Source organism: Notamacropus eugenii, chromosome 2, assembly GCF_028372415.1.
Source record: "Notamacropus eugenii isolate mMacEug1 chromosome 2, mMacEug1.pri_v2, whole genome shotgun sequence".
Classification (NCBI taxonomy): domain Eukaryota; kingdom Metazoa; phylum Chordata; class Mammalia; order Diprotodontia; family Macropodidae; genus Notamacropus; species Notamacropus eugenii.
In genome coordinates this window covers 485,603,124-485,624,816 of record NC_092873.1, presented here as the reverse complement: position 1 = coordinate 485,624,816, position 21,693 = coordinate 485,603,124, and the positions used below count along the sequence as shown (strand labels likewise).

At 41.2% G+C, this 21,693-nt stretch overlaps 1 protein-coding gene across 1 annotated transcript; it reads left to right on the top strand.

The window, feature by feature from the left end:
* The first annotated feature begins 1,989 nt into the window (after positions 1–1,989).
* Positions 1,990–9,819, top strand: LOC140523207 (low affinity immunoglobulin gamma Fc region receptor II-like). The gene is made up of 5 exons (XM_072638193.1): positions 1,990–2,065; positions 4,690–4,710; positions 6,870–7,124; positions 8,187–8,441; positions 9,644–9,819. The coding sequence occupies exons 1-5, from the start codon at positions 1,990–1,992 to the stop codon at positions 9,733–9,735; spliced, it is 699 nt and encodes a 232-aa protein (XP_072494294.1). The 3' UTR covers positions 9,736–9,819.
* Positions 9,820–21,693: the final 11,874 nt, after the last annotated feature.

Sequence of the window (21,693 nt, the reverse complement as noted above, 5' to 3'; positions counted from 1 at the left end):
AGCGGTCTAGAACATTGAGAGTTTAAGAAACTTGCTCAGGGTCACAACTCTTCTGTCAGAGAGAGAACTTGAATCCATTTTCCTGGCTCTGAGGCCACTTTTCTAGCCACTACACCAGAGGGGATAGACACAAGACCTGTGGGCCACCTGCAATCCACACTCCTGGGGGTAATCTATCCAAATCAGATTAAAATATAATTAGGAAAATTTATAAAAGAAAAAATACAATAAAATATAGATAATGTTGCATTACATGGCCAGCAGGGATCTTTATGTATAGTTTAGTGGCTCCTTTTTCTCTACATAAGTTTAACACTACTACAATACACCACACTATTTCTCTATGTCCCCTAGTATAGCTAAAAAAAAAACCCCAACAGACCCTGGAATATTCCCTTTTTGTTGTCCTTAACTTTTCATGCCAGCCTCAGCTGTTTCTAAGTACTGGTAATCTTCAAACCATTTCGTAGGACCACACATGGCATGCTTTTGTGTGCTCTGTCTCTGTATCGCCATCTCTTAATACAATGCCTGGCATATTGACCAATAGCTTGATGGACCCTAGTTTACTAGCCCTTGCCTCCAAATTCTGTATGCATCTTTTAAAAGTCTAACTTGGTTGGTGAGTTGCCTGTGTATCTGAGTTTTTTTTCCTTCAGACAATTCATGTGTTTCCCTGCTCCTCAGAATTATATCTCTGTGTCTTTAGAATTCCATTCCTTTTTTTCTGTCTTACTATTTTTTGAGATTTTTTTTGAGATTCTATCTCCTCCCTACTGGAAATAAAAGGCCCAGTTCCCATAACGAATAGACTGGGAGCTTAAGCTTTCTCCGTTTTTCTGACATCTGCTCATTCATCCTTCTTAGGTAGCCTGATGACCCTCCACTCCCAGAGAGACTGTACAGACAGACACTTGGCTTTAACCCTACTGCAACTCAGAACTCAAGATGAGTCTTCAGTCTCAGCACACATACAGCCCACTCCCCAGCATGGAGTACTGAAAGCAAGCACCAACCCACCCATCTATTTTAAAGAGTTTCCCATCCCATCCAACCTCCTGACTTTCCCTGGAGCATTTTGTCCTATTATTATGAATAACCTATAATTATGAGCAACCTCAGGTCACTATTTCTAGCACCAAGAACTCAGATAAAGTGGTGTAATAGATAGAGAGAATGAGGGTTCTGAAACATCGTAGAGCTATGACCATGAGCAAGTCACTCAGATTATCTGAGCTCCTGCTTCTTCACCTATGGAATAATGGGTGATACATGGAATATGTCATGCAAATGGAATAATATGGAATAATATATGCACCACATGTCACAGGATGGTTATAAAAAAATGTCATGTAAATGTGTTATGATTATGGCACGTGAGGGGTCTCTAGGGAAGAGCATTTTCCTGCTTCTCCATCTCTCTCTAAATTAGAACTGGGCTCTGGGGTAGGTCCATTGAATAACCAACAGCTGGCATTTATGTAGAGCTTTGAGGCTGACAGCTTTAAATTTTGTCTTTTTTCTATATACATATATATGATGCATACATACACACACATATACACACATACACACGCACGCACACACACACACACACACACACACACACATACACACACTTCTACTTCCAGTACAACTTGCATCTTGGGTTCCACTGAGGCTAAGGTGGAGTAGTTTGCTTGCTATCTAATAGATTTCTCTGAAATTACAGTTGAGTAATCAGTTGGTTCCAGCTGTGGGTCCTTGGCTAGTCCCTTCTATTGGCAAAGAGGGAAGGAGCAGAAGGAAGGGGGACTTCAGTGGGAGGAGGGTCAGTGAAAGAGGAGGAGGGGAGGAGACTGAGGTAGAAGGCTAATGCTCAGTCCCTCTTTTAGAAGAGTTTTATGTCCTCTTAAGAGGACTGTGCTGGGGTTGTTGGGACAGGTGTGTGCTGCTATTTTCTGAATCTTTGTGCTGTTTGGAATCCACTCCTGGCATCCCCTGCCTGCCATGGGGAGACTGTGGATGCCCCAGCCTGTCACCACCACCAGCTCTGTGCTGCTGTGGATAACACTTTTGTGTCTAGGTGAGTCTGAGCTTAATGCAGCAGAAAATGGGGGTGCAAAGACAAAGGCAGATTCTAGCTCAGGCATTGTTTGGGGGCCCAACAAGGAAGGAAAGCACAAGTGGGGAAGATGGAAAGATGGAGGAAGGTAGGAGTGGGAAGGGGCTAAACATGACCAGTTCCTTAGGATCAGGACAGAGGACAGATGTGAAAGTTGCCAACAATGCTGATTCCTACAGAAAACTCTTCTCTGGGTGTCCTCTCCCCACCAGGCACCTGAGAGTTTTTCTTTCTTCCTCCTATTGTGGCCTTCCTTTGAGAACCTGACCCTCTCTATGGTATAAATGGCTCATAACAACTCAGTGGTAGACAGACTTCTTCAGGATGTTTCTATTTTAATAACCACAGTGGAATCAAATGGCTTCAGTCAAGAGGTGCATGAGGATGCTTCTCCCTCTGTGGCTCAAATCATGAAAGTTTGGTGGTGTTTGCCCCTTCTCCAATGTCTAAAACTGGCATTCTTTATTGAGAGAAGGAAAGTGTTTATCCATGAAACCAGGGAATGGGGAAAACCCCCATTTCAATAATTCAGAAACAGCAGATTGTGAGACTTGAAGAGTTAAGAGATTCGTGTTTGCTTCCTTTATATACAGACATTGTCTGGAAAGGAGGGTGGTGGTGATGTTGGAGGGGTACGCAGACTGCCCCCATTATGTTAGTGTAACGCACTGAGTTGGGGCCCTGGATCAAAGACTGAGAGTTGGAAGAAATCTTACTGGCCACTTGGATTCTTTCCCTTTCTGCCCCCATTTTTTAGATGAAAAAAAAAAACCAACCCAAAACCAAAGAAGGTAAATGATTTGCCCAAGGTCTCAAAGGCAGCAGAGCTATCATTTGATTCCAAAGTCAGACCATTGCCCTGATTTTGGTGCAAATTCCTCTTCTTTCATCTTTTTTGGGGGAATCATCTCCAGATCCAATTTTAAGTTGAGATGAGATATACTGAGTGTGCATCTCCTACCCCACCAAGGCCAAATGCATTCTAGAGGCTCTAGGCCTGCCCACAGTGGGTCATGGCAGACACTCCACTCCCCTAAATGTGATGCTTGTGTCTGGACAGATTCCTGGATGTCCAGAGCTCTGTCAAGTCCAAGCATCTTTTCATTCACCTCAGTGCCCTAGGGTCTCCATGAACCTTGGACCTATTTCAGTAATAGCACTGAAGCAGAGAAATCTCCATATCTGATCATGGGCAGTGCTTGGTTGTGAAAATGAAGGAGAGAAAAGGCTAAAATAGAACTGTAGAGCCCAAGAGGACCCAAGATGCCATCTAGTCTAGCTGTCCTATTTTATAGATGAAGCTCAGGCCCTGGGAGGGCTCAATGTCCAGCCCAAAGTCCCATAGTTAGTGAATGACATAAAACTGTTCTACAAACACCTGGTAAAGCAAGAGACTTTCCTGAGATCAATGGCCATGTGTCCTGACTTTCAGAGCAGTTGCTCTGTCCAAGACACTGGAATGTCTGCAGTTCTTCCATTTTCAATGCATTACTGGAGAGATGCTTTCCCCATAACTCTGTCTTTCTGTCTACATGGGGAGAAAGTTCTGATTTTCCTGCACCTTCCCTCTGTACAGGCTCTGAACATCTCTGACCTTGTTCCCCTATTCAGGCAAGGATCCAATTCTGCCTTTGTACTAATAACAAGAGCTAACATTTAAATGGCTCTTTAAGGATTGTAAAGGGCTTTACATGGATGATCTTATTTGATCTTCACAACAGCCCTGTGATGTAGGTGCTGTTATTGTCCCCATCTTATAGATGAATAAACTGAGGCAGACAGTGTTAAGACACTTACCCAGGATCACACAGCTACTTACATGTCTGAGGTCTAATTCTGAGCTCAGGTCTTCCTGCTGAGGTCCAGTGCTCTATCCACTGCACCATCTGGTTAAATTGTGACTACTCACCAATCCTAAATTAAACTTGCAGCCCCCATAGCCTTTCCTAGTTCTTAAGAAGCATAACCAGTAATATGGAAATACTTTTTGCATGATTTCACATGTAGAGTTGATATCACATTTCTTGCCTTCTCAGTGGATAACTGATTGATGTAAAGGAGGGAGAGAATTTGGAACTCAAACTTTAAAAAAAAGAAAGAATGTTAGAAATAAGTAAATAATAAAATAAAATAATAAAAATAATAAGAAACAAACAGAAAAGAAGAAAAAGCACAACCAGATGTATCCACTACCCTAGAGACTCTCCTTTCTCTGTCTTTCTCCCTGCTCATGAACACTCAGATTAAATCCTACTCTTAAGAAAGGATTTAGTTCAATAAACTCACTGACACTGAGGTGGAAAGATGTTTTCATTTTAGAAGGGAACAAAACATTGAGCTACAGGAAGGTCTCCAATGGTGGCATTTCAGATGTCACTGAGCAGCCAGTAGGTTATTTTCTTATTTGTTTGAAGGGAGGGGACATTCAGTGCCCCTGGAACCCCTCTGATTCCAGGCAGCTCTGAGAAACCTTGGGGAAAGACTGCACAACAGACTCCTCTGGTTCCCAACCTTGCCCATGCTGGAGCTGCCCAGCCCCTGGATTCCTGGTACTGGTCTAATCCCTGCTTTCTGGTCTCTTGCAGCTCCAACCATCAGGAGTAATGGTAAGTTCTGTATTCAGTTTTGACCTTTTATTTTTTTTTAAACATTCCCTTCACTTCTCCACTTCCTGAACATCCATATCAATGCAGTATAACACATATCAGTACATCCAGTCCAGTAGCTCCTATCCTGACTGAGGCCTTGAACCCACCTGATTAAGAACAGAGTGGGACTTTAGGGCCAGTACTGCAGCAGCTGTCACTGAGATAACTCTCTTCTCTCAGTATCTTCCACCCACTCCTTCCTGCTGCTAGAGATTCAATCTTCTTCCTCAGGAGTCTGTTTTCAGGTGGTTCAGTCATGTTTGCCTCTCCTCATGTCCCCATTTTACAGATGGGGAACTGAGGCAAATAAGAATTAAGTGACATGCACAGCTAGTAAGTGTCTGAACCTGGGTTTGAACTTTGATCTTTCTGATTGGGAATTTGGTTTTCAGTTACAAAGTCACAGGAAGCATATCCCCTCCAAAAAGGACTAGTCTGCTCAGGTGTGTCCCCATGTTTCTCTGTGTTTGAGTGAATTGTTTTTGTTCAGTCCTGTTCAACTCTTTACGATGCTATTTGGGATTTTCTTGGCAAAGATACTGGAGTGGTTTGCATTTCCTTCTCTGGATCATTTTATAGATGTGAAAACTGAGACAAACTGGGATATTGGGCTTGCCCAGGATCCCACAGGTAGTAAGTATCTGAGGTTAGATTTGAACTCAGGTCTTCCTGACTTCAGTCCTGGAGCTTTACATCTACTGTCCCATCTAACTGCCCTTCTGGGTTTGAGTAGTTCTTATATGTATCCCCATTTCTTCTGTATCCCTGGACTTGTGTGTGTTTCCATGGAAAGAAAGGTCTGCTATTTATTACACATTGACCTCATTATTTCATTCCTCTAACTTTCAGTTTTCTCATCTGTAAAATGAGCCAGTCAGACTCACTAGGTAATCTTTATGGTCCCTTTCAGCTTTAAATGTTAAAATTTAGGATCAAATGAGAGAATGTGTGTTAGTACAGTACTTGGCACACAGTAGGCACTTAATAAGTGCTTCTTTTCCATCCTCACTCCCCATGGCATCTCTCTTTATATCTGTGGTTGCTCTGAGGTTGCCAACATAGTTAATGGGTCAGGTATCAGAGAGAGGGGTCATCTACTCCAACTCCTTCATCTCCTTCATTTTGCAAGTGAGAAAACTGAATGCAAGAAAGGTTAACTGAGTAGCTCAACTGGTAAGTTGGGTTAAACACATTTTACATAACTGGAAAGAGGATAAACCAGAATTTGAATCCAAGATCCCTGAATCCAAAGCTAGCATCTTTCTTCTGCCCCAATTGATCTCTAGGTGTCTGTGTATGTGCTGTGTGGGTCATGTCAAATCAAGCCAACAAGTATTTATTGTCTGTGATGTGTCAGAAAGTAATGATTGTTGGGGATACAAAGAAAGGTCAACCCAATCCCCTTTCCCAAGGAGCTCACGGTCTGTGGGTGCTGCTGTCTACACCATGTTGAGTATATATACTATGCATTGTACATGTGTCTGTATCTGTTATGCTTAGATCTTGGATCAATGTATGATGTCATTTGGGTGTATTGGAGGAGGAGAGATTGGGGGCAGAGACTTAGACCCTTTGATGAGGTTAGCAGATAGTAGGGGCTGGGGTGCCTGGCCTTGGAATGGAGGCAAATGTGACTCTCCCTCTTTCTGCAAGAAAAGTATTTCCTCAGTAAATGGATCCCTCTCATTCTCATGGAACAAAACTGTCCCCAGAACTTTTGGAGGTTGAACTTCAGATAATTCACTCTGCCTTTCCATGAGATGGGTTCCCTTTCAGAAGAAGATGAGAGTTCTTGGGGTTTTCTGGTTGTTGGTTGTTGCTCTGCTATTTATTTGTTAGTTTTTTACCAATCAGATGGGACCTAGGGAATCCCTAGGGAGCAGTCCACCCTTCAGGAAAAGGCTCTGTGGTCTAATGTCTCAGTGTCGTGTCAATGTGTGAGAAAATTGCCACCAGCACTTGACCCAGCTTTGACCTTTTTGCCTCCTCCACAGCCCTTATCTAAACATGCTCCATTCTGTTCTCTGTGCCTGTCACTGGTGTCCTCCCCTCACATCTGGAATCTGACACCTCCTTGGGGTCTCCTTTTCTTCATTCCCTTCTCCTCTAACCATCAGGTACCTCAAGGGCAATAGTGACCCTGGAGCCCCCATGGTTCAATGTGCTCCAAGACGATAATGTGACTTTGACTTGTGGAGGGTTCCAGACCCCTGGACAGGAATTCATTGAATGGCTCCACAATGGGTCAGCTCTCCCGAACTACCAGAACTCCTACTTCATCCCACGTGTCAGCATAGAGAACAGTGGGGAATACCAGTGTCGGACACAACACACAGCCCTCAGCAGCCCTGTGAAGCTACAGGTGTCTAGTGGTACGTGAAAGATAAGGAACCTTGGGTAAGGTGGGGGTGGGAAGAATTGAAATCTGCTTATAATACAGCTTGGAAACAGACATAACCTGACTGAACTAATATGCCAGGAGCTATGGGTGGGACAGTTTTTAAGAAATCTGCAGGTTAGCTCAATTGTCCTTTTCAATCTTACCCTTACTGAGGTGTGAGTTCTGCTTGTCTTATTCTAACTTTCTCTCACTGACTCTTTCTATCCTCACCGGTCATTTCTGCTAGGAAATTTCCCGACCTCCCCTCCCTGAATGACCAGGGGACTAGAGATGTACATTTAATCAACCAATAAGCATTTACTAAAGACATACTAATAAGCACTGAAAATAAAAGTATAGGGAATGAAACAATCCCTCATCACAAAAAGTTTACATTCTAAAGGGGGAGATAACAAGTATTGTACACACATATGTATATGCACATGTATGTCTACATAGACATATGTATATACATATAGGTACACATCTGTAGACATATAACATATATACAGCATACATATAAAATTAATAACTACATCTCTAAGGAAGGCATTTTGGAGGGAAGGTTGCTTGGAGTTACAAGGAGCAGGAAAGGCTTCATGCCTGAGCTGCATCTTATAGGAAGAGAGGTGGCACTGTGGAATGCTTAGTGCTTGGTCAGAGACTGAAGTTCCCAGCATCCTCCATGTCATCCTGGCCAATTGCCAGTCAGACTAACTTTTGTCTTGCCACTGGACTTTGATGACTTTGGAAGAGACTGAGGCTGACAACTTTGTGCAACTCTGCCTCTCTTAAATCCAATTCACCTAGGAGTCAAGACATCACCCTGTGATGTCACTGGTCCTCTTTGAAAACAAAGGACAAAGCAGCAGCAGCAATATGTGGGCACATTCTAGAAAGTGACATTCTGCATGTCCCTCAGACCAGGTCCTCAGGTTCAGAGTCAAGGTCTGCTTTTCTTTGTCTTTAGAGATGGCAGGAAATCTTAGATGGCCCAAGGCTCTAGGACAAGCGGAAATGTCCTGAACCATTGGCCTCTGTGTTTGTCTTTCAGATTGGCTGCTACTCCAAGCTGAGAGATTAGAATTCATGGAAGGTGACACGATGATCCTGAGGTGCCACAGTTGGAGGAGCAAACCGCTAAACAAAGTCACATACTACCACAATGACAAAGCCTTAAATTTTGACCATCAGACTTTCAACTATATTGTCTCTCCAGTGAACCCTACTCACAGTGGATCCTACTACTGTCAAGGGAAAATAGGGAATGTTAGCTATGTGTCTACAACTATGGTTATCACTGTCCAGGGTAAGGAGATTTGGGCAAGGCACTTGAGGGGAAGAGATAGACACCTAGCACTGAGCTTATGTGGATCTTCTGGGTGGACAAGGAAATGCTAGAAAGAGAAAATAGGAATAATTGACATTTAGATGGTATTTCTAGGTTTATGAAGTATTCATTTATCTCCACCAAAAAAACCCCACCCACAGGCATTATTATTGCTGTTGGTATTATTTCAGAGGTAATAAATTGAGACCCAGAGAGATGTGATATCTCTATCATAACACAGCAGCAGGACCCAAATGTGGGATTTCCTTATTTCAAGCTCACCCTTTAGACAATGCCATATCACCACTCTCTGTAATTCCAGTCAGGGCAAAGAGCCTTGGAGAGTCATGGCAGTCTCACTATGGGAAGATCAGGTCAGATGGGTGAGGGTCCTAGCAGTCCTAGCCAGATATCCAGTTTCTGTATGCTCACCTCCTTTGGAGACCACAGCTCCCAAGTGATAAGCTTTAAGTAGACAGTTTTTCAACAATTCTTCAGCTGACCCCAAAATATCAATGGAACCCCATAAGTAGGGGAAATTTATACATACAAAATTTATAAAGTACTCTTAGAACCCCACAACCTCTCTACTTTTCATCTCCCAGGTCATCTCCTTCAGGATAGTTCTGTATCCAGGCAGAGACTGTGTAAGCCTGCACACATGGCCCCTCCCTGGAAGAGAGGCCTGAGGAGTGTCCCTTTCTTCTGGCTCTTGGGCCCCATCTGCCAGGTTATGTGTGAAGGCCTCCATCAGTAGAGTGAAGGAGCCTGGATGAAGTCAACAAAAAATATACAAGCATTTATTGTCAGGCCCCATACTATATTTAGTTCTCTAGATACAGAGAAAAATAAGTCTGTGACTTTAAGGAGTTTGCAATCTGATGGGGGAGATAACATCCAAGCAACTATGTGTATTCAGGAACAATTGGAGCTCATCTCAGAGGGAAGGTAATAGAATTAAGAGGTATGGGGAAAGGCTTCTTGTAGAAGGTGGGCTTGGAGCTGAGACTAAAAGAAGCCAGGAAATAGCCTAGGACTGGGCTTGGCTAATGAAGATAAGGGAGGAGCAAAGGGGAAGCCTGAGGTACTACTGATTTAGCAAGAGTGGAGGGTAAGGAGAGGGTAAAGGTAGGCAAGAAGAAATTCTGTGTATTTGAGATCTGTCTCTCTCCCAAGATCAGGAGGGAAGCTGAGCACTGGGAAAGTGCTTATAATAACATTTTTCCTGGTGGTTGTGATTGCTGTGCTTGTTGCTGTTGCCCTGTATTACTAGAAGTGACAGAAGAAAGCAGGTATGTGATTCCCCTTAGTTCTTATATAATGGGCTCTCTTCTTGGCCAAGATCCTGACCCTGTCCTTTCCCAGACCTTGAATTTTTCCCCTGGTCTAGAGAATCCCCAGACACACACATACCTATAACTGTGAGATTCTTTAACACAACAGAGGAATTCTTTTACCCCACAGATACTGGAGTGGAGAGCTTAGAGACAGTGTTTTACAAATCTAATAAATACAAAATGTGAAAATTTATCACTCAAAAAATCTAGCTTTATGAGGAAACAAAGATACCATAAAAGAAACAGTAAGGAACAGGGGTAAAGATAGTCACTAAGAGACTCTCAAATCTACACTGAGTGACTTCTGAGACGCACCCCTGACTATTCCACTTAGTTGTCAGCATTCTTGTCTCTTTGGACAATCCTCTAGATTTATTAACGTGTCTTCTTTTCGCTTAGGCTGGGGTTATCCCAACTAGATAATTCTGTGGTGCCCTTAGTCAGAGACAGGCTGTGTGCGGGATGGGGGAAATGGGAAAGCAATGCTTGAAATTTCATAATATCACAGATTTGGAGCAGGACAGGATCTTCTAGGTCATCCAACAAAGTCTTCTGACTGTCAAGTTGAGGCAATGGGGACCTAGAAAGGTGAAACAGCTTGTCTGGAGTCACACAGAGGGAAAGGGGGCAGACTCAGAACTACAGTGGTGCTCCAGTTTCTAATCTGGCCTCTTTTTAGCAGTCTTGGCTGCTTTTCTCTTTCTTCCCATGCTCCCACCAGTTAAATAACTTGCTTAAAGGCACACAGGTGGCAGAGCTCTGCTTTGACTGAAGCTAGCCTCCATTCCACTGTACTGTAAGCAGATTGTGTGGTAGCAGCAGAATTCAAATCCAGATCTTTTGGGTTCAAATCCAATGTCTTTAGTAGAAGACAAAGATGGTTAGCTAAGAAAGGTGAGGAGTCAGGGCTCTGGAGTGCTGCAGACCTAGGGGTACTGCGCAGCTGGGAGGTAGGTAGGGTTCGCCCATGGAGAGTCTGGCCACCTTTTTCTTCGATTACAGAATGAACTGAGGATGGGGCAAGCTTGGATCTTTTTTTTTTTTAAATTGTAGCAGTTTGAGTGATACTTTTTAGTTTCTGTCTTGTTCTGTCTTATTAAAGAGGTGGAACAGCAACAGTATCCCTAGCACTCTGCAAATGCTTTAATGTAACCATGCTTCGGCTTGACAACTTTTCTTTTCATTCATAGCCAAGGCTTGTCAGGAGACAGGAAGGGCTAAGGTAAGAGGTGCCTTAGCCCCCTCCCCCACATCCTACCTCCTCCTGTTTTCCCCTTCCTTATGTTTCTCTCTTGTTCCATCTGTTTTGCTCTATACATCCCACTTCCTCAATTCGTCCTCATCTCTCTGTTTTCTCTAGGTGGGGATTTTGGCATCTTATTCGCTTCTAAAGCACACAGACGTCAGGAGATTAAGAGGAACCCAGTTTTTGTGCTCTGAGTTTGTCATACATAGCAACAATCCCTTGTGCTCACCTTCTGGTGATCTCACTGTCTGGCAAAATAATAGCAATACTGTATTGCTTTGGCCAGCAGCAGGTGTTCTCTGAGTTTGGATGAGTTGTGGTCATGAAGCCCCTGTATGAATCAAACTTCTCACATTGCTGTTATTACAGGGTGATTGTAATCACATGGTCAGGGCTATAGTTCCCTGCACAGCCATTGAGATTTGGCCACACCAAAGTGCATCCTTCCTATAAGCAGCGGGAACCCAGCCCATGGGAAATTGCTTTCCAGTTGTTCTATCACTTTGAAATTAACGTTCTGTTTAAAGCCTGACTCTCCTCTTTCTAGCATTCTCTGCTCATCTCCGAGATTTCTTGAATTAGAAGCTGATTCCATCCAGTTATCACAGACAATCCTGAGGAAGAATTATGAGAATCACCCATAGTCATGACCACCTCTGTCCCTCCCTCAGTGGCCCTGACCTGCTTATTCCCACAAACACCAGATTGAGGGATCGAGAGGACCTAAGACTGGAGACCAGCTGCTTCCTGAGCCAACTTTGCCATTCCAGGAAAATGGATTTGAAAATCTCTTTTGGGGTTGTCTGCATGAATCCTAAACTGCTTTTAAGACTTGAAGGCAATTGACTGTCAGTGTTTATACTGCCCATCTGTACTGCCACCATCTACTCAATCCAAATGACTTCCTACCTTGAATCACTCTCCATCAGTACTTTGGACAGTCCAAAATGTCTGGGTCTCTTTAGATGAATTGCTCTGCTGTCTCCTGAAACTGCTCTCTCCCTGGGATACCTTCAAGGAAGCTTGTTCCTCAGGAATCTGGGATGAAGATGGAATGGCAGCCCTGAGAGTCTAGTTCCCCACTGGGGAGATAGACAACCTTTGAGCAATGCATCTAGAGAAAACCTTGAGAGTAGGTACTGGCAAAGGAAAGGAGCAGCTGGGTGGCAAATCCAGCCTCAGACACTAACTAGCTGTTTGACCCTGAGTAAGTTACTTAACACTGTTTCCTTCAGTTCTTCATCTGTAAAATCAGCTGGGGAAGGAAATGGCAAACTCCTCCAGTGTCTTCACCAAGAAAATTCCCAGTGGGGTCATGAAGAGCCAGACATGACTGAAAATGACTGACCAACAGCAGCACTAGCCCCTGTGGCATCAGCCTAGTGTTGCCTGCCCAGTCTTCTCTTATAGCTACTGCCTTTTCTGTTATCTGGATTGGAGGATAGAAATAAACAACCTTTTCCTTCCTCTCCCTTACTCATTCCCAGGGGCCTTCCTAATTTCACAATCAGACTGGCTCTGTAGTTTCAGATGTATTTCTGATTTATTTCTCATACTTTATTAAATGCTTTTCTGTATCTATTGATGTTATATGATTTTTGTTATTTTTATTATTCATACAATCAATTATATTAAGAGTTTTCCTTATGTTAAACCATCCCTGCATTCTTGGTATGAATCCTACTTGAATAAAATGCATGATCTGTATAATGTATTGTAATCTTTTAGATAGTATTTTATTTAGGATTTTTTGCATCCATATTCATTAATGAAATTGATCTATAATTATCTTTCTCTGTTTTTACTTTTACTAGTTTAGTTATCAGTATCATATTTGTTTTGTAAAAGGAGTTTGGTAGGACCCCTTCTTTGCCTATTATTCCAAATAATTTATTTAATATTGGAATTAGTTGCTCTTTAAATGTTTGATAAAGTTCACTTGTAAATCCTCCTGGTCCTCTTGTTTTTTTTCTTAGGAAGCTCATTTATGTTCAGTCTTTTTCTAAAATAGGCATATTTAGATATTCTATTTCCTCATCTGCTGATCTGGAAAGTTTGTATTTTTGCAAATATTCTTCCACTTTGGTTTAGTTGTTAAATTTATTGGCATATAATTGGGCAAAATAACTCCTTATAATTGCTTTAATTTCATCTCTAGTGGCATATTCATCCTTTTCATTTCTGATACTAGTAATTTGATTTTTTTTCTCTTTTTAAAAATCACAATAACCAATGGTTTATCTATTTTTTCTTTTTTTCATAATATCAACTCCTCATTTTATTTATTACTTCAATGATTTTCTTATATTCAGTTTTATTAATTTTACCTTTAATTTTTAGGACTTCCTTTATTTGTGGCACAGAGCGGGTTGCTTTCATTGCTGTGTTGAGGTCACTCTTTAGGCTATGGAGGAAGGAAGGATTGCTAGCGTCCTGGACTGAAAAGAGCTGCCTGGAGAATATAGAGACCAAGTCTATACCAGGTATCATGAGAAGGGTTGAGAAGGAAGAGGGAATTCAAAACCTGACTAACATGGGAGCAGCCACTAGGTGGCGCAGTTGCTCTGGAATAAGGAGGATCTGAGTTCAAATTTAATATCTGATATTTACTAGCTGTGTGATCCTGGGCAAGTTACTTAACCCTCTTCAAAAGAAAAAAAGTAGCTTGTGTGAAGGCCTCCACTTAGTAAGATGAAATTTGAGAGAGTTAAAAAATAAAGTGTTTCACTTAGGTTTAAAAACCCAACTTTACATGTAGAGGATGAGAGAATTGTGTCTAGAAATATGGTTTTTAGTGAACTGCAAGTCTGGTCCGATTATATCCTGTGATACACGTCCTAGGTCTAGACTTGAAAGAGAACTTAAAGGGCCCCTCATTTTGCAGGGGAGGGAATGTTAGGCTGTGATCCTAGGAAAAGTGTCCTACAATCTTCCCTCCTCCCACCCCCTACTTAATGTTAAGTTATTTTTTCCAATTACATGTAAAGATAGTTTTCAACTTTCACTTTTAAACCTTTTATTTAGTATTCTATTTTTCCCCCCCTTACATTCAAAAATTATTTTTAGCATTCATTTTTAAAGTTGAGAGTTCCAAATTCTCTCCTTTCCTCCCTCCTCATCCCCCTCCCCCGCGTTGATAAGGCAAGCAGTTAGATATAGGTTATACATGAGTATAACATATATATACATATATATAACATGCAAAACATATCCATGGTAGTCATATTGACTGGTAGACATATATTGATATATAGACAAAAAACTCAAGAAAAATAAAGAAAAAAGTATGCTTTAATCTGTATTCAGACACTTCAGTTCTTTCTCTGGGGATTGCTAGCATTTTTCATCATGAGTCCTACAGAGTTGTCTTGGATCATGACGTTGTGGAGAATAGCTAAGTCATTCACAGCTGATCCTGTTGGTGTCATACAATCTTAGGTTGCATTTAAAAAGGAAAAATATCCATAAATGAGAAAGGTAGTCATTCCACTGCCCTGGTTAAGCTATATTTGAGGTATTAAGTTGTGGTCTGCATACAATATTGAAAGTGGTGGAGAATATTTCCTGTGACCCCCATGTCCTCTCAAACACCTCCAAAATATGAATTAAACACCAAAGATAAAGCAATGTCAGCTGTCTGTATGGTCTAGGACATCTAAAATGCAAAAGAAGGTAGAAAAACATTTACTGATACCTACCTTGAGGTCACTCAGGACCCTTGCCCCACTACCAATAGCAAGGATGCTCTAGTTAACCCAAAGACCAACATATGGGCTTGCAACAAAACCTACCCTCATACTCCAGCCCCACCCCTCCTTTTTTCCAGTGCCATAGAAACTCTGTCTCCAGGCTGCTGAGGTTTGCCATTTAATATGGCAGCAGCCCCTCAAGACCCTGCTTGGGTCCTTGACAGACTCGGGGGAAAGTAAGGGGGATGGGGGAGAAGACTGAAATTAGCAAAGATCTCTGGAAGAAGAAAACTCAAGAACCTGGAATATTGGAAGATAAATCAACAAGGAAAACACTAACAACAGAAGGAACTATGGCCTCCGGGTCTAGTATATGAGTTCAGTTATCTATGAAGAAATATGGCAAAGGAAAGGAAAATGACCCAACACTTGACAAGATAGAGGAACCTGTGGACTGTAATGGGAAGATGGAACCACATGTAGTCCCTGAGTGGTTCAGAAGAGAAATGAGCATTATGAGGGCAGACTTGCAAAGCAAAAAATAATGGGCAAGATAGAAAAATCTGAATTTACAATGTGGAATTTCACCAAAGAAACAAAAGAGAGGACAATAGATTAGAAATACAATATATAGAAGTGAAGGACAATCCAGAAGAAGAGAAGCAAAAACCAATAAAATTCAAAGAAAATCTGTTCATCATGCAAGGAAAACATAGCCAGCTGAAAGACAGGATGCCTAGAGACAACCTAAGTGGCATAGGCCCTCCCAGAAGAATATGACAGGTCAAAAAACCTTAACAACTATAATGCAAGAAATAGTAGATGAGGATAATAGATTTCCCAGAACCTCTGAACACAGACAATTCTATACAAATTGAAAAAGTGTAGAGATTTCCTTCAGAGAACAATCAAGACTGCACACTCTAAAACACATGGTGGTTCAATGGAATAAGTCAACTGAGAAACAAGTTGTGCAAGTGACTCAGAGAAAGAACTTCAAATACAAAGGAAAGGAAATTCAAGACAATCCTGGACCTGATCAAAAAATATAGGAAGGAATGGAAGAAGGTATTCTTAGGAGCAGTGGAGCTCAGGGTGCAGCTAGGAATCACCTACTCTACAGATCAGAACTTACCTGTAAATGAAAATGAAGAAAGCTGTTTGATTTTTTTTTAAAAGAGGCATTTGATACATTCTTTGAAAGAAAAGAAAACTGAAAATATTATTTGCTTCTTGAACATCCTAAACAACAGAAATGCAGGAGGATTGAATAAATCCAATAGCCAAGGAAGGCAAGGAAACAGAAAGAGAGCAGATACATCACTAAGAGACTTCCTTCTAAATGTAAGTAATGACAGGGATGATCAACGTAACAGAAAAGAAGCAGACCTGGGGTGGAATGGACAGAACCTGATGATACCCTGCCTTATAATGAATCAATGTTTTTTGTGGGACTACATAACAATATGGGAGGGTTCATGAAAGTGGGTGACGGGAGCAGGAGAATAGAGTGAAATGTTTGATTTTCCAGGTCGAATCAAGGGTTAGCAATGAGGGGAAGGTGACCCCTGTGGTCTCATTAAGAGAAGAGTCAGCAGATGAGTGGGTGAGGAGGAGAGGGGAAAGATTAAATAGAGGGAAAGAAAGAAGACCTCACTTTGATGACAGGAGGGGATTCCACTGATGAATGTTCCTATGGATAAAGAGAGACTGTCTTTGAAGAGGGATGGATACTGAGCACTGTGTGTGATATGGAGGATTTGGTACTTGAAAAGTCCATTCCTCCTACCTGGAATAAGGGGTGGGGGGACTGGAAATCCTATAGGCAATTGGTAGATGAGAGAGTAGGGAGCAGTGGAGGAAAATTTGTATGTGGGGGGAAAATGATAATCAGGAAAGGGCATACATCAATGGTGGGCTGTAATCATGGACATGATGGGCAAGGGGTCTCGTCATGGGGCATTGTCCTCTCTGACACCTGCAACTGACATTGTTCTGAGAAGGAGGCACCATGGCAAAAAGAAATCAGTAAGGAAAGCTCTACAAGGCAGTGGGAGAAACTGCTTGGAGGAGAGAGTCTAGAATGAAGTCTTGGGAAGTTTTGATTGCTTTAGGAACACAGAGAATAGAGAGAAACTAGATTGTTAGAGGCATCATGAATGGGAGAATGATTGTCTAGATTAGACAGAGAGAATGGCTAATGAAGAGGGTGAGGGAAATCTTTTGAAAAGGGGCACAAAAATGAAATTAAGAAATTAATGAATAGGACTAGTTGAAAGGGAGGAGAGGAACAGGGAATTTACTTGACTAACAGGGGAAAAAAGAGTGAAGAATTCCATAACCAGATAAAGTTAGGTTAGAAAAAGGAACTAATCAGAAAAACCATAAAAGGAAAGGGGTAGGAAATGAGAGGAAGGGATCAAAAGTAAAGGGAAGACAGTGGGAATAGGGGCACTTTATTAAATACAAAGGTAAAGTAACTGAAGGGAACCTAGGCGGGACAGTGGATAGAGTGCCAGAGCTGGTGTCAAGAAGACTCATCTCACTGAATTCAAATCTGGCCTCAGACAATACCTGGGTGACTCAGGACAAGTCACTTAACCCTGTTTGCCAAAGTTCCTCATTTGTAAAACGAGTTGGAGAAGGAAATGGCCAAGCACTCCAGTATTTTTGTCAAAAAAAACCCCACAAAATGGAAGAGTGTGTCACAAGGAGTCAGACTTGACTGAAACAATTGAACAACAACTAAGGTCACTAAAGTGCAAAATCATAACTTAAAAAAATAAAATTAGGTGGTGGAGAATATAAACTTAATTCACATACTTTAAATGTGAATAGATGAAGCAGTTCAATACAATGAAAAATAGTGAGAAATTTGACAAGAAAACAAAGCCCTACAATCTATTGCTTATAAGAAATACATTTAAAAAACAAAAACATACACCTATGCACACATAAATACACACACACACACACACATACACACACAAACTGAGGTGACAGGAAAAAAATTTAGTACATATCAAGTAAATTCAAAACAAGTAAGAGCTACAATCATGCTATTGGACAAAACAAAAATAAACATTAAAAAAAGAAGAGAAAGAATATATTGCTGAAAGGAACCATAAATAACAACTGACTCTTTTAGCACATTAACATAATTCAGAGAATGGGAAAGGGGAGCAATTGGCATTTCTGGAAAGATTAGAGTCCTTGGGTCATGACAGCTTTCCTGGTTCAACCAACTTGAGGGAGATCTTCAGTGGTCATGTTATCTGACCTGCTCCTGAATAAAAATGCCTTCTGACAATCACGAATTCACCTTGTTAGATGATTGTTAGAACTATTTTCCTTGATCAAGCCTGATTCTCCTTTTCTGCAATTCCCACCCATCCATTGCTCCTCATTTTGACCTCTTTTGCCTGACAAAATATATGTAGCCGTTTTTTTACGATAGCCCTTCAAATGTTTGCAGATATCTCTCACAGCACCTCCCCTTTTCTAACCATTTCTCTATTCCCAGTATTTATTAGAAAAGCTTCTAGTATATCCTCATTGCACATGATGCTTAATTTTGTTTTAGGTAGATTCCCTCTATGTCTATATTTTGTAGGGTTTTTAGCATAAAAGTGTGTTGTACTTCATCAAAGGCTTTCTTTTGCATCTATTAAAATAACTATGCAGCTTCTGAATGTTTTGGTTTTTAATGTTATCAGGTATGTTGATTGTTTTCTTGATGTTGAACCATCCTTCCACCTTTGGTATTAATCTTATTTGTTCAAAGTGAATAATTTCTTGGACAAATCACTGTAGTCTGTTTTATGAAATTATGTTTAAAATTTTTGAGTCAATGTTCATTAATTATATTGGCATACAGTTTTATTTCTGTGTTTTATCTCTCCCTCACTTAGGTAGTAGGACAACATTTGTCTTATAAAAAGAATTCTGGCAGGGAATTTTCTTTCTCAGTTTTTTAGAATAATTTGTAGAGTTTGGGCACTCATTTTTCTTTAAAATTAATTTCCTTTTCAAAGATTGAGTTACATAAGATCTCTATTTGGGCTTCTGATAGTTTGGATATTTTATAGTTTTGGAGGTATTCCTTTTCTTCTATGTTTTCGATTTTGTCTGCATAAAACTAGATAACTTGTTCTGATTATGCTTTTTTGTTTCTTCTGATTTTGTTGTGTTTTTGCCTTGTTCACCTATTTTGTTGATTTGATTGTCTGCTCTCTTCTCTTGAATCAGATTAATTAATTATCAATCTTCTTGAGCTTTTCAAAGAACCATCTTCAAGTTGTACAATACTCCCCAAGCTAAAGGCAGAATAGCCCTTTTAACCCATGAAGCCTCACTACATATAAAATCTTCTATTTTTTTTTCAAAACCCTTATTATCCTCCAACCTCCCCTCATTCTGTCTTCCTCTATTTTTCCTTGCACAGAATATTCCATTTTTTGGTTTCAGGAATTTTCATTGTTTGTCCCCTTTGCCTGGAATTCTCTCCCTCCTTTTTTTCTACCTCCTGATCTCAATGGCTTCCCTCAGTTGCTGCCTACAAGAAGGCTTTCTCACTTCACCTTAACACTGATGCTTTCCCTCTGTTAATTATCTCCAATTTATCCTGTATCTATCTCGTCCGCATTTAGTTGTTTCCATGGTATATCTCCTATTAGACATTGTGAAATTCTTGAGAATAGACTCTGTTTTGTTTGTTTGCCTGTCTATTTATGTTTAGAGCTTATCATGTGGGCAGCTATGTGGTGCAATGGATAGATTGCCAAGGGTTATCTTCCTGAGTTCAAATTCAGCCTCAGATACTAGCTGTGTGACTCTGGGCAAATCACCTCACCCTGTTTGCTTCAGTTTCCACATCTGTAAAAATGATCTGGAGAAAGAAAGGGTAAAACACTCTGGTACTTTTACCAAGAAAATCCCAAGGAGGAAGAGTTGGATATGATTGAACAATAAATTGAATATAATACCTCAGTCCATATTTATTCATTTGCTGAAGACTCCACTGGAGAAAAGTCACAATAAGGAAAGGTGGTGTTCACTCTAGCTCTGAACTGGAAGAAAGGTTGAATGGAAATGGCTGTATCTGTCTCACCTGCCTGCAGAGTTACAATCCTCAGACCTGATGCCTGAGAGAGTGAAAGAGGAGAGGTTTCTGCCAATCTTAGACTAAAGATCTCTGCCCTTTCTGAAAAAGAGCAATAATAGTCCATAGGAAAAGAGCCTATCACATCACAGCAGAAAGAGGATTGTAACACCTAGCCTAGCTGGTGGCTGGAAGTAGTGGAGGATGCAGCTTCCTATTGGACCACCGAGTCCAAAGGATTGACCTTCCTAGGAGGAACCACCTGGTGAGGAGCCAGTCTAATAATCAAACCACCTGTTAAAAGGAAAATTCTTTGTTTGGGCTTTAGCCCTGTGGTTAATAAGGCAAAACTCAAGAACAGAAAATAAAAAACATTTTTTAAAGTCAAGATTGAAAACATCTTGGTAGGCTAGCCTAAGGAGAGAAGCAGCCTGGAATTCAAGATGGATGATGCTTTCCTTAAGACATCTTTTGTAATAAGAGCAGACAAATCCGATAGGTACATGGCACCAAAAGATGACTGGCCATTGTGTCTAGGGTTTTCCCCATTGCTGAAGCCTAGGGAAATAAGATTAGAAAAGAAAGGGAATGGGATCAGAGGCACATATGTGGCAAGTTCTAGCTAACAGATAGGGGATGGGATCAAAAGTACATGCAGCAGAATATGGCCTCCCTCAAGAGACTATCACCACCTAGAAACAAGCCAGACTGGAAACAGGGAGGGTCACTGCAGAAATTTTGATATGCCACCTAGCCAAACTTGTAGGAGGCTATGGTCAGTGAGGAAGGAGACTGATGTCTGATCCATGGGAGGATCCATGCTTGGTGAGAAGCTAATCCAGAAGACAACTCATCATAACCAGACAATGATGCCTCACTAAATTTCTACATGGTCTCTTAAGCTGCAAGCAAGTAGGGAATATCTGTGCATGTTCAAAGGACAGCCCTCTCCCACTAGCCAGTTCACCCTTATCACATTCCATATGCATGGTTAGCTCATATAAGCTCTGGGGAACCTTATCCCATCTCATCCCCACTGGCATATTGAGTCTCAAAAGACAAGATGCTGCTGAGTTGTCATATCAATGACAAGTTCCCATTCAAATATATTCTCCACAATATCAATCACAAATTACAGTTATGATCTGCCTTTTATCATTGATATCACTCCAGTTTCATTTAAACAGTTAATATCAATTAGCTTTACAAAGGCATAGCTACTGGGATGATCAAGCATGAATAAAAGTATATAAGCATTTGCCCCTAACACCTAGGGGTACATTCTCCCCTAAACCACCTTGGTCCATGGGGAGAGTGGACTCAAACCTAAAGCAGTTTCTATAGAACATTCAACCTCCAAGTTTGCTTCCAAATTCAGCATAACAGATGGACAAATCAAATCATTCTCTATTGGCTACCTTGGATCCACTTTTCAACTGGTTCCAGTAGACCATCCAACATCTTACTCATCACAGGGCTCAACTGTCTGCAAAATCTGGTATGGAACTGAGCTCCTGGAAGTCTAGTGGCTCACCCAACAGAGACAGGAAAGAGCCATCCACCATTCGCTCTGTCAAAATTCATCAGGATGTAAGGGCCTGAGGTCTCTGTCTCCACCCAGAGACTTATAGAACTCCTCTTCAAAGTATTTGTGGGAACTAGAGGGACTGAGTCATCTGGTTCTCCATCAGCAGTCCATGAAAAGGCTTCTCTTCTTCCTGTGCCAAGCAGACAAAAGTAATAGTTATAAAAGTTCTGAAAATTCTACATGAGACCTTCATCATGCTCTTCTCATGCTCATAAGGACTGGGTGTCATTGGGCAATCCCATATCCCCTCCTGAGTGTTTCCCAAAGTAT

Excerpts from the sequence above, each read along its gene's own strand:
- LOC140523207 (XM_072638193.1), top strand. The coding sequence starts at position 1,990 with ATGGGGAGACTGTGGATGCCCCAGCCTGTCACCACCACCAGCTCTGTG. Across the intron at positions 2,066-4,689 it reads GATAACACTTTTGTGTCTAG|CTCCAACCATCAGGAGTAAT; the intron begins GTGAGTCTGAGC and ends GGTCTCTTGCAG. Across the intron at positions 8,442-9,643 it reads TATGGTTATCACTGTCCAGG|GAGGGAAGCTGAGCACTGGG; the intron begins GTAAGGAGATTT and ends TCCCAAGATCAG.